The sequence below is a fragment of the Gymnodraco acuticeps genome, unplaced genomic scaffold (assembly GCF_902827175.1).
Source record: "Gymnodraco acuticeps unplaced genomic scaffold, fGymAcu1.1, whole genome shotgun sequence".
NCBI classification, from domain to species: Eukaryota; Metazoa; Chordata; class Actinopteri; order Perciformes; family Bathydraconidae; genus Gymnodraco; species Gymnodraco acuticeps.
Genome location: NW_022990014.1, coordinates 255,555 through 268,601, shown reverse-complemented (window position 1 = coordinate 268,601; position 13,047 = coordinate 255,555). Strand labels below are relative to the sequence as shown.

The 13,047-nt window shown below is 41.0% G+C and overlaps 1 protein-coding gene across 1 annotated transcript in view; it reads left to right on the top strand.

The window, feature by feature from the left end:
• LOC117544453 (immunoglobulin superfamily member 3-like) overlaps nt 1-13,047 on the top strand; it is a 63,708-nt gene that overhangs the window by 23,609 nt on the left and 27,052 nt on the right. The window contains exon 3 of the mRNA XM_034213477.1: nt 12,314-12,733. Within this exon, the coding sequence (XP_034069368.1) occupies nt 12,314-12,733 (420 nt within the window). The remainder of the gene's footprint in view (nt 1-12,313; nt 12,734-13,047) is intronic.

Genomic DNA, 13,047 nt, shown 5'->3' with positions numbered 1-13,047 from the left:
CTGCTGATACCAGTTTGAAGCTTAGCATTGCACCCATCTCATTAGCATGCTAATCACAGCCTCGTTATTTGCAATAGGAAACATAGGTTTAGTTAAAATGCCTGATATAATAGATTTGTACAGGGGCCGCAGAGCCAGCCGCAGGCTGTTTTTCGAGTGCTGGCGTTGAAGCGAAAAGTAAAAGTCGAGAAGCCTGGGAGGCTAAATTCATTTTGTTGATGCAACGACAAAGCAAGCAAGCTGATGATCCTCGAGCTCTGTCTCAGGGACACACTGCTATCTTAAATCTCAAGTACACAATCTAATGGTGCACACACACACACAAACAGCAACTCACAGATATCTAAAAGCTTTAGCAAGGACTTTTTACTTTGTGTAAAGACATATATGTGCACATGCAACACACAGAGGCATGAAGAGTCCCTCCCTCTCAGTTGGCTGCAGGGTAGACGGCAGACATATGTTGCCACCTGTGCCCCAGTGCCAGGGAGGCGATGCTCGGGATGTGGGTAGAATGGTGGGATAATGGGTGTGTGTGTGCCTGCCTGTGTGCAAAGGGTGGGGTTGGCATATGCCTAATTCTCCTCATTGTTGGCAGCTTAGACAGACAGTTGCTCCCGCATCTGCTGCCCTGCTGGATGGGTTCTTGGTGATTGAGTGCTTCCCACCTCCCTTACTCTATTTGTATTTGTCTCTCTTTCCCTCAAAGGCACCCTTTCTCATATACACACACCTGCTGATACTATGCACCTCTGGCCAGCTTCCACACTCTGCTCCACTCAACCTCAGCCGTGCAATGTTTTCACTCTTGTCATTGTGAGTTTTTGAAAAATAGAAAAGGCTTTAGATATATGACTGTATTCCTAGATTCGTGTTCCTATTTAGGGTAGCGGCCATTTGGAACTGACCTGAAGACGTCTTTGTACACAGATTAAAAAACAATGATATGTTTTGTAAGGTTTACAAAAAACACACACACACACACATCCACGCACAGAGAAATGGTCAGATGGTTTGGGCTATAACTGGTTCTATCCTCAGGGAAGTCTTTAATTGGTCACAGTGCTTTACCATCTGGGGCTGGGGCGACTGATGAAGGGAGATGGTGGGAGCTCCGGTTATAGAGAGAATAAAAGGGGGGAGGGACAGTAAGTGCACCACAGGGATGCAGTTTATTAGTTTTAATACTTGCACCTCTAGTAATATTAGAAATATAATATACTTGATAAATGCTGTTGTTAGCATACAAGGGGGAAGGTGTGTTTTGTTTGTAAATATGAATAATTTCACATGGTGCATTGTTGTGTCTGTGTGCATTCATGTGTGCCTGTAGGGTAGGTAGACAGGTAATTGTGTGCCAACATGTATGTGCTGATGTTTGCAAAACAGTAAAACCCTGCACATGTGCTAACAACCTCCAAGCCAGCACTGTTGGAGACATACACACAAACACAGGGGTGGCTTCAGTATGTCTTTCCCGAGTGTTTGCTGTAATTCATCTTATTCGGATGCACAAGCAGACGGATGCGCGTGACAGATGAAACGATGAAGAAAGTGGGTCTGAAGCTGGCGAAGATGAGAAGAGAAGTGTAGAAAAAGAAAAGGAGAGGAAGAAGGAACATTTCATGTATTTAGGCATGATGAGTACATCTTTGATGCTCTAAAGGATTTCAGTCAACGATAGCTTTGCACACAGCTCTTCTCAAATGCTCTTAGGAAGATTTGTCTTTCATACTCCCACCTCTCGTCAGACTACCCCTCCTCTTACGCCTTGCCTTATAATCTTCTGCTTACTCTCCATCTTCCCAACACACTCACTCAGGCTCATTTCCTGGCTGGGCCTCAGTGAGAGGTTGTGTCATATTGTGTGTACCAGCGTGCGCCCGCTTGTGTTTGCGAGAGTCTTAGTTAGTGTTAAATCCTCCTCTTCTGCCTTTGTGTAAACAGCGTCTCGTATTTGAAAGCTTCTTCTTCTCACTACGGATCCCTTCTCTTATCGCAAAATTCAGCCTTTTAACTCCACGTCACCATTCTCCTGCTACAATAACAAAGCCCACTTCTTCACTCGCTGCCCATCTTCCTTTTCTTTTCTTCTCCCACTTTCTCCTTTTGTTATACCTATCCCACTTTGCTTCTGCTGTTCTGTGAGAAAACCTGGACACATGCATAGAAGTCTTATAAAACAAACCGGGGAGATCCAACGGCTCATAAAAGTGCTTTAGATGTATTCTTATATATTTATTTTCATTTTCATTTCATATATTATACTGCTTATGCTTTTTGTTATTAGAAGAGGGGGTTTTATAAATTCATGCATTTTGCAGCTCAGCACAAATTAGTAAAAACACAACTTGTGCCAACGAGTTTTGTAATAAACTGCTGTACATTTGTCTCCAAAAGGAATGTCAATAAGCAGCACACCCCTTAGGACTGCATGTTTGATTCAGTGACCTAGGGCAGCGGAGTCACAGATCTGGAGGAAATGTTTGGGTGAGGAGAGGGGAGTACCTCTGTCACTCATACTGTGTGTGTGTCAGAGAGCAGCTGTCCCCTGGGCTTTATCTGTGTGAGTTTGGGTGCCTGGGTGACTGTGTAAAACGGAGACGGGGAGAGAGAGATTTTTGATGTGCCCTCTCCTATCTTTAGGTATAATGAGCTGTAATAGCCACAGGGGGCTTAGCTCTGTTTCTCTCTCTTACTCACACACAGAGCAGATGTTGCTCCCTTTACTAGTTTTATGGCCACCTCGGATACAACCAACTTGCAATAGGGTCATTGTCTGACCGACATGTAGACTACAGGCGGGTTGGAGTGTGATCAGAACTCAATACAACGTGGTAGCCTTTGATCTAACACAATCATGATGGAGACAAGCTGGAGGAGGAAGGAGGCCAAGGGAAACGGCACAAGTGATAATTGGGTGCTGACAAGCAACTTGTTGAATGCAAAAGAAACTGACCAGAGATCTGGGAGAGAGTGGGGGGGTCGGTAGAGGGAAGGTTTTGATGAAGGGAGCTCGAGTAAGAAGAACATTTTGAGTAGAAAAATGGGATAGAGCCTGAAGACGAATGTAAGGAGACATGAAATAATGCTTCAGAGACCCCATTATTAAATGAAGAGGCCCTTTCCTTTCAGTCATTGTGACCTCTGTGTTACAGCACAGGACACACACTCACACCCCCTCACACTGACGTTCCATTAGCAGGGGACCTCACAGCTCCTAACGGAAAATCTCATAACAGCATCTGTAAGATTTCTCATATCATCTAACCCCTTCGCAATACCCCAACCCCCCATTCCCATTGTATCTCTCCTCACAGTTATAAAAGATTGGATGTGGTGTGTTATAATAGGACTGTGTGGAAGCCTCTTTGATCAGTAGTGATAGTGAGACATTCATCTTATAGTGCCTCATTTACAAATAAATAATAGACAAATGTGTTTGCGTTCGTACCAGTTTGGTAAATAAAATATCAAAAGTAAAGCGGTTCAAGCTATGTGGTAATATGATAGATAATAAACCACAATCTCTGATCCAAATAATAAGCAATTGTTATCACATTCATAATGTATAAGGAAGCCATTTATTCTGCACTACTCAACTCAGAAAGAAAGACGTTGCATCTACTCTAGCTTTTTGGCCCACTCATATAAGCCTATGTTTACAGATTAGAGCAAATAGAGAAAATGTTTTCCCTATTTGCATGGTGATTTTCTCTACAATGATCCTCTGATCGGGATTAGGCTTTGGCATGACTCTCATATATGTTATAAATCAAAAGAGCTTCAGCCCTGTACACACAAGATCTTGACCTTTGGCTTGTTGATGAAAGTATGTACTTTCTGCAGAAACGGTAAATGTGATGTAGTGAAAAGTATTGGATTCTGTTGCTTTTGTTACACAGATAATGTGATGTTGTGTATTCTGCCAAAACAAAAAACATCTGTCTCTGAACAAGAACTTAGCCACGTCAAAGTTAATTATCTGACAGCTATGCAGACTGAAAGCTGTTAATAATAAATAATTGCAAGTGAGTCCACAGTGCCATCCAAATACAGACTAATTAATGTTTGGTTTCATATCTCATTCCGTTTGCTCATTAAATGGTTGTGTTCCAAGGCATTATCAACATTTCGCCCAATAGCAAAACGTTTACGTATGCACCACAATTAAAAAAAGTAAAGGAATAGCATTTGATTTATTCCATTCCATTGAACGGAATTGTATTAAAATGACCAATACATTATTATCAGTCTGCTTTACCACCCCTTGTCCAATCATAGCTTAGCAACCATCACCAGGCAGTGCCTTTCAACCTGAAGAATCCCTTCACATGCTGCAGCAGTGCGCATGGAGCTTTATTGAAAGCATTGCTCAACATTTAGAGAGTTCAAAGGGACTTTATTGTTTGTATTTGATTATTTTGAAAAAAGAAAAATAATTTCAGCAGTTTTCAGGATAGATATGAGAAATATGCTTTAGTCTTCCTAAAAAAAAACATTGTTTTGAGAGTAGTTGTTAAAAATCTGCATTCTAACTGTAAAATCCAAAAAGACTTGACATGGTACCAACAATTTTAAAACTATAGTAGTAGATAGTTTAGTACTTTTTCTATTGCTCAGTAAATGCTGTTGTCCTCACAGTACCTGGTTAATAATATACAACAGTGGCCAGAGCTTATTTCAGAAGGGAACACAGCAGTGTTTACTTAAAACCCCTGGGTGCTGTACAATGTGTATTTAACAAAAAAAGACACAAATAACAAAACGGCTTCATACACAAAGTCACAGGAGAACGACATTTTAACAAACACATCATTATGACATCAAATCTTAATAAACACGTCGCCTCCCTGGGTCCGTACAATGCACAACAGCCTTTATGCCTGTATTACATAAATATGCAAAAACAATGAAGGAGACGGATGAAAGGAGTGGTGTTCTGTATTTGAGATTCAATAAGGTGTCACGCTCATCTGATCGTGTGTGTGTTCTATTATGGATGTACCCCCTGCTGTGGACCCAGATCCAACGCCGCAGACTTCTGCTCCAGTCTTTCCGTCTCATTCTCTGTTAAAGAGGGCTCCCACGTGTCTCCTCTCTGGCTCCGAGGCACAATCTTTACTCTGCCCTTTTTTTCAAGTTAAACTCCGTATCCTGTCCTTAATATCAGTTTAGGCACTTGGGGTTGGCTCTTAGACCTCTGTTCATCAGATCTGGATTTGGTGTTTGCTTGTGGTGTTTTGTTTGAAGGCCTTCTTGATTTATTTTTGTCTCCTGAGTGCTCTGTGTTGTTTGGCAGATTTGTGTTTTTGTGTGTATACATGTAGGGTGTTGAAGTAAAAGGAACAGCTTCAGTCCAGAATCTATATACACGCTAAAAACAAAAACATACTAATGTTTTTGAAGAAGTTTTAGTTTATCCTGCACAGAAATTGTGTTGGGTTGTAGGATAGATTGCACGGTTGACGAGCATTGTTTTGTATCTTTGCTCTTTTCTTCCCTTTCCCTCTTTGTGTTCATCCTCATATGTGTCTGCTTCCTCGTACTTTGCCTTCCCCTCTCAACATTACCCAGTTGAACCACTTCCTCCCTCATTCAGACTCAACTGCTCTTACAGAGAGGAACACAGGCGTGGAGGTTGTGAATGGGCAGAGTAATGGACAATAAGGATGAGAAAGACAGATGTAGACACAGTTCCTGTATATATATATCCCTTTTTTATCACTTACTGACCCAACACGCCTGCATGTGTTCCAGGCAGTCAGTGACGTCTGCTAAGCGATGATGCTGGACTTACATGAAGAGGAGCTAAAGATCGCCCACTCGCTCTGTTTCCCTCTCAGCAGTACTCTCACTTTCACAGAGTAATTAACAATAATTACCCTACTGGCTTTGCCAAATGGGCATTTGCTTTGCAGCGCAACACACACACACTGACACTTATGGCCATGACATACAGAGAAGTGGTAACTATGTCAGCTGCTTGAACATCTGCTGTGCTAGTCAGTAGCATTGAGAATGTCATACCTTTTAGGACCAAAAGGGTGTATACTTTTGTATTAATTTGCATATAGGATGTTTTCCTTGCGTTGGTTTTGTCCCCATAAGTCCCAATGATATTTATGATAATAATATGCCTCGACAACCCTGTGTGGTTTTTCCAGAGATAAGTTGACGCCTCTGCACCCGGCAGTACAGCTGCTATTGGCGAGTCTGTTTGAATGCAGGCCTAAGGTTTCTGGATTTTGTGTGGAAGAGCATGATTTGCCTCCACAGAGCACTAACCTCAACCCCATGAAGGATTTTTAGTATGCAACACCAACTGCACCACTCTAAGCCAGGCCTTATGCCCCAACACTGGTGCCCAACCTCACTAATGCTTTTGTGGCTGAATCCCTGCAGCCTGTTTCAAATATCTTATAGAGCGCCTTCCTATCAGAGCTGAGAATATTATGGCAAGACATTAACGCCTGTGGAACAATATTTATGACCATCAAATACAGTATGGAAGTCCACGTACTTTTTGCCATTCTAAGTTGCTTGCCATTCTTGTTATTTGCAGTATTTGCCAGAAGGAATAAACAATTCTAAATATGTGTCAGATAAAAGCTCCATCATGGATATTGCCATTGTTAAACACCTTTGATATCTTCTCCCTCATTCTGATTGGCAAGCAGCCAGTGGCAAAAGTTTGACATTTCCAATTGAGGCTAAGTTACTAACGCACTGAAAACAGAACAGAGTCAGACACATGCTGCCTTTACACTTGCATTCAAGACCTGGGCTTATACAGTCGGAACCTAAATTCACAAGCACAATGAAATTAAATCTGTGTGGGCGCATGTGTTGTTTGTGTTATTGCTTATTTGAGCCAGAGCATTTGCACTAACATCCGGGGCAAGTTATCATCCTCATCTTCTCCCACAATGTGGTTACTGTAGATCCTCTCTATATGCTGTTTTTGTTTCATCTTTTAAAAAATCATGTTCCCACAAACACTCACATGTGTAACGTTGTACCTACACAAACAAGCGCTGCTGTTTGATTTCCTGTTGTTCCTTTCTTTTGGAAGGAATCGTTTCTGCTTCTGCTTCTTGAACAGCCTCAGCACAAGCTTCAGAGAGATGCTAAAGGTTTTGTTGCATGCAAAATGATCATCTTTTGCTCATGTCTTCTTTGCGAAATCTCTTTTTCCCGTTTTTTGTGTCCTCGTGTCCCCCACACTTCTATCCCGGTGTAACTGGACTTAAAAGGCCAGCTTGAGGGATGACTACCGTCGCTCATTTCAGAGGGCTGAGAGAGGGGAAGATCAGGAATGGAGAGAGATGAAAGCGAAACTCGCAGATGAGGTAGAGCAGGAAGGGAGTAGTTTTAAAGATTTATAAAGGATTGGCAGATTCTGAGTCAGTCAAAAAAACTGAATAACACATCCACACACAAGTTTCTCCATTTCAAAATGCAAAAGATTAACTGATTCATCAGTGAGAAATGTCTTAATCGCTGCTGCTTCTGATATTGAAGTCTCTACGAATGCGATACAAGTGAGGAAAATTACTTCTTAACTCCTGAAAGCCCTTGAATCAAATTCATTTATTTATTTAATGGTAAAAGAAATTGGCAGATGTATTGAAGACATGCACAATTTCCGCAATGGGGAAATGTGCTAAATGTCATAGTTTGAATATGTAATAAATGCAATGAGGAGGCATTCACATTTACAGACTTTCTCTGGCACTTCTGCTGAGTAAGGAAAGAAAAAAGGTAAGGAAAGTAAAAAAAAATCTGCTATTTACTCTCAGAAGATTATTTGAATAGCTTGGTTACCCAATCGTAGGCTTAGGTTACACTATGATAACACTTAGATGAGCTAGAAAGATGTTGCAGCTACACAGTTCTTGGCATAGCAAGGTAGCTACATTTTCTTTCAACACATAATTGACCTAAGTTGAGTGTGTGCATTTGTGTTAATCACATTAGGGTGCACAATCTGTTACCAATGTGGTGACTGACCCTCGATGAAGGCACACAAAGCTGGTCCTACCAATGTTTTATTTACTCATTACATCTAAATGAGTGTAATTTAGATCTAATGTTGACTTGTATCTTAATTAGATACAAGTTTAAGAATAAGACATACTAAACCATCTTTGTTATTGTCAACAAATCACCTAAAAGAATACATCGTAAAGAACAGGCCATGGATACGTTGTTTTTTTAAAAAGCCTACACACTTTCCAAATACATTTGGGCCCTGTAGTGTCTTGTGAATGTTACTACAACAGGAGAAAATATGTTTGTTTTGTACTATTTGTTAGCATGGATTGATAGACTTATGGTGCAAAGTGAGTATTAACAGCAGCAGGATGGTATATGTGAAATTGACTTACAATAAGCTACAGTGCCTATGTACATTATAATGAAGAGCCAATGTCATAGTAGGATCAATTCATTTTTTGTTTATACGAAAACATTTCTACAAGAATATATAGAATGTTCCCTAGATTTGTCTTTTAGGACTATTTGTAATTGTTGGAATTAGGCACACAGCAATTACGGTTAAGCAAGGTATAGGTCAATATGATGTCCTCACAAGACACAAAATGAGGGTGTGTTTGTGTGTGCCAACGAATGCCATCTCATCCTGTTCTTAATCCTTCCAAGATTGAGGTCAGAGTGGCTATTGGAGGATCTCGGTGTGTTTACAACCCCCGCCTGACCCTGGGAAATGATGAGGTTGGCTGTCGCTATCTCATCGGTTGTGTCTTTCAGGCGGGGGAGTTTCTTTTTGGGGGGGTGCGGTTGTAATATTTCATCCCAGTTGTTATCAGAGGCCCTCGGCATCTTGTGGGAGGGTTGCTATGGCAATGGCAGGTTGTAGCGTAGGTGTGTTGTTGTGGAAACAGTATGTCTACTTGAGGCTGCCGTTCACTCAGTGTTGACACAAGAGTCAGAGTAAGAGGACTTGGCAACACCAGGTCATTGAAGAGGACGCTTGCGTAATGAAATGTATTTACATTATGTCTATTTCAGCCAGAACACTGAATGGTAACAAAGGTCTTGGCAAAACAGTTTGAATCTTTTCACAATATTAATGTTATTTGGTTGTTTGCAAAATCATATTTCAATAAGATAAAACGTTTTAATAACCTTGATTCTACTGACACACAACATAATACAAAAATAACGTCTTCTTTCTTTAAAACCCCAATCTTGTTTATTTTAATTGCTCAGAAACATTTATTTAGACATCTGTAGAACAATAACTTGAAATTGTATCTTCACAATATGATTCCACTGAAAGGCAGTAAATGATAATATTGAGGAATTATCACCCAGCAGTAGCAACCATTAGTAGGAGATGATTGCTCAGCGTAGACCTGCAATAACATAGAAAAGTGCCCTCAGTAGAGTGCAGATATCTGCATCTAGGTGTGTCTCCCATCCCAAACAAAGAACAGATGAATTTTACTCAATTCTTCCCCGGCGTCCTTTCAGTCGCTTAAGAGGAGTCTGGAGTCAGCAGTCAATGACGGTATAAACGGAACAAAAAAAATGCAATTATTGCAAACATAAGAGGTCCTTGAGATAAGGTCAAATACTGTATGAGCACAAATAAACATAAGCCTGAAGGGTCCAGTAGTACCTGAGGTGATCTGTGGACAGAGAGATACACACACTATCACACACAACACATGCTCTCCCACAGGCTTTAAGCATATTTATACAAACACTAATAAAGGAATACTAAGACTCCCATGTTAGTCATTTTATCATGCAACCAACAAACAAATATATCAGCAGAATAGTTCTATTCCTGCCCTTGACTACCATTTGTATCCCTTGCTGCTTGAATGTTCATCAAGCACTCAAGGTAATGAAGAAGTGGTTTAGAGCCGTGGTTCCCAACATGGAGGTCCGGACCCCAGTGAGGGTAACAAAAACCTGTAAGGAATTCTTGATTTGAATGGTGGAAGAACCTTGTAACAGGGTATGGGCGAGGTAAAGACTTGAACATATTCAGAGCCTTTCCTCTCTGCTAAACAGCCTTGTTCACAGGTCTGCTCAATTAATCGTATTTTAATCACAATTACGATTATGGCTTGCAACGATTACGAAAACAACATAATCGAAATAAAACGATTATTTTTTTCAAATACATTTTTTTTAAATTGTTTTTTCAGTTGAATTATACTTAAAGTTCAGGGTAATCAACTGTTAAAAACATACGGTTCACATTTTCTTTCTCCAATAAATTGATGTCTTCAAAGTAAATGGATAATCGTTTTTAATAATCGTGATATCAATTATTGACCCAAATAATCGAGATTATGATTTCTGCCATAATCGAGCAGCCCTAGTTCACATTAGAAAATTCCACATTTAAAACAAACGCAGAGCTAACCGGGAGAAGAAAACAATGAATTTATTAAAAGTGTGTTTGACTTGTTAAAAGAAAACATAAGAGAGATGTTACACATTAAATACAATATAAACGATTTCTCCATATTCTGGGGTTATTAGCTTACTCAATTATAAAAAAGGGGTCCCTTAATAAGCATTTACATATACATACATTTTCAAGATTGCCTCTAACTATTGCAGGAAACTGTTTATTCTTGTCTGGACTTAATGTACCTCCACAAAGCAGCATCTCATTAGAGTGCCACTGTGTCTGACCCATCTGATTACTCACTTTCTTTTCCTGCCACTTCTGCTTTATCGTTGTTTCTTTCTTTGAGTGTCTTGTTAAACTCCAATAAGCAGATGTCATGCCTCCTCTCTGCATCCTTTATCTTTTTTCTCTGATCTCTATGCCTTTGTTCTCCCCCCGTTTGTTTCATTAGTGGTGTCTGTTTCTCTGTTCTCACAATCCCCATCTCTCAATTGAACTTGTGTTTTCCAACAGAAATATGAGCACACACACAGAGGATGTATGTAGTGTGTATTTGCTTACATTAAAAGATAGCAGTAATATAGCTTTTTTTCCTGAGTCTATGTTTAGTCATCGCAGGTGTCTTGAGTCGAAGCAAAGGCCTCGAACATGCTGATTTGTAGTCTTCACAATGACAATCCCTTAAGAGCCTGAATAGCCAAACATCTTGACAAAGCACTTCCATTTTCTGTCTTTTAAGAAGGGCTCACAGTCACCACATGGCAATGCAAGAAAGCTTCTCTGCATTATTCGCTCAATTCATTTGTATCTCATCCTCGCTTAATGGTTGACTGCTGTCAATTGTAAACACTGTGTGTCTTTGTATATTCTCCTTTTCTTAGGTATAGTGTATGTGCACATACTTGTGTGTTTATGTGTTGTGACATCATTCATATGCAAGCAATGCAGCTTCGTCACGCATTGAATAGGGAGCAAACAGGATAGTCTTAATGTACAACCACACATCAAGACACAGTTGAGAGAGCTATCACTCAACATCCTGGAACTTTTCATCCTTTTTTGTCGTCATTAATGCTATCATTTTGGAGCTTGAGATCAAGGGATATCTATCAGTCTCTTTTCCTCTCTTCCGCACACATTAATACACAGCGGCCCTGGTAAATATCCAAAAATACTCCCTTAGCGCCTTTTTAAAACCTATGCATGTTTATTTCTGTCAGTGTTTGCAGTCTGCTTACTGAAATTCACACATCTTGATGTCTCTGTTGCCTCCCTGTACTTGACTGTCCCCCTCTCTCATCTCCACTGGCTTGAAGTCTGTCCGCTGCACTCAGTTTTATTTAGATAGGACACATTTATAGCATCCATTTTTACCTGCCGCTTGCATATTTAGTACGCGTGATCAAAACATTTTTGAAAAGTGTAATGAAAGTGAGTGAAGCTGTAAGATGCCAGTGTGGAGCTGGTGTGTTTGCTATAGAAAAACCAAATGGGATATAATCAGCCTGTAAAAAGTGCTGGAGGCACCTGTCTGTGTGAGATAGAGAAAATGCCATCAACGCACGATGGCATGTGAAAGTCATGTATTGACGAGAAAATAGGGGGCAACAACCTCAGAACAAAAGCTTGGTTGCATTAACACTTTTACCTCTCATTGGGGAGTACATCAGATTTGGAACCACTTACAGCAAATGCCTGTTAGTTTGAACTTCCATAATAATCAAATAAAGTCAGCTTTGTTATATCTAAATAGAACAAAGCTGTCTATCTAATAACATGGTATTTCAGTTTTTTTTATAGACTGGTAGTGGGTTCATATGGTATGTAAAGAAAGGGATAACTCTGACCTGCCCTGACATAAAGGAACCTTTCCATATCCTCACTCTAGTGCTAATTTCTCTCTCTTCTTCTTTGCAGTTATCGCGGACTCGTTGACAGTAGTAGCTCCCGCCCAGACTCTGTCCAAGGTGGAAGGCGACACGCTGCAGCTAACCTGTGAGGTATCTCGGACCACCCTGCAGCACACTCACTTATCGGTGGGCTGGTACCTGCGCTCCCCAGAGGACGCGGCATCCCCTCCCCAGGAGCTGGTCACCCTGTCGAGGGACTTTGTCCTGCGCTCCGGGGGCCCGTACCGGCAGAGGATGGCGGCAGGGGACCTCAGGCTGGACAAAACCAGTGCCACTTCCTACAGGCTGACTATTCACAAGCTGCAGCCAGTGGACCAGGGCCTGCTTTACTGCCAGGCTGCTGAGTGGATTCAGGACACAGATGGCAGCTGGTTTGCCATGACCAGAAAGCAGAGCGAGAAGACTCAGCTCCGCATTCAGCCCACTGGTGAGTCAAGAAAAGAGAATCTGTAAAAAATAAAAGGGAGGCATAGACAGGGTAAAGATGCTGCTCTCCTCTTAGGTCCCCCTTGTCCTTTTGACAGACGCACAAGCACACATGTGGGCCGGCTTCCTCTGATTGCTGATCTGTATCTCCCACTAAGCTCATTAGCTCACTAAAAAGAGCTTAACTAAACCTCCACAGACTCTGCACTTTTGTATTTGTCTGTTTGATGGGCAACATTACAAGCACATCCAGGAATAACTTAACCAGCTTGGAAACTGCATGGCTGTTTGACAGGGGAAGACCTATGGCTTCCA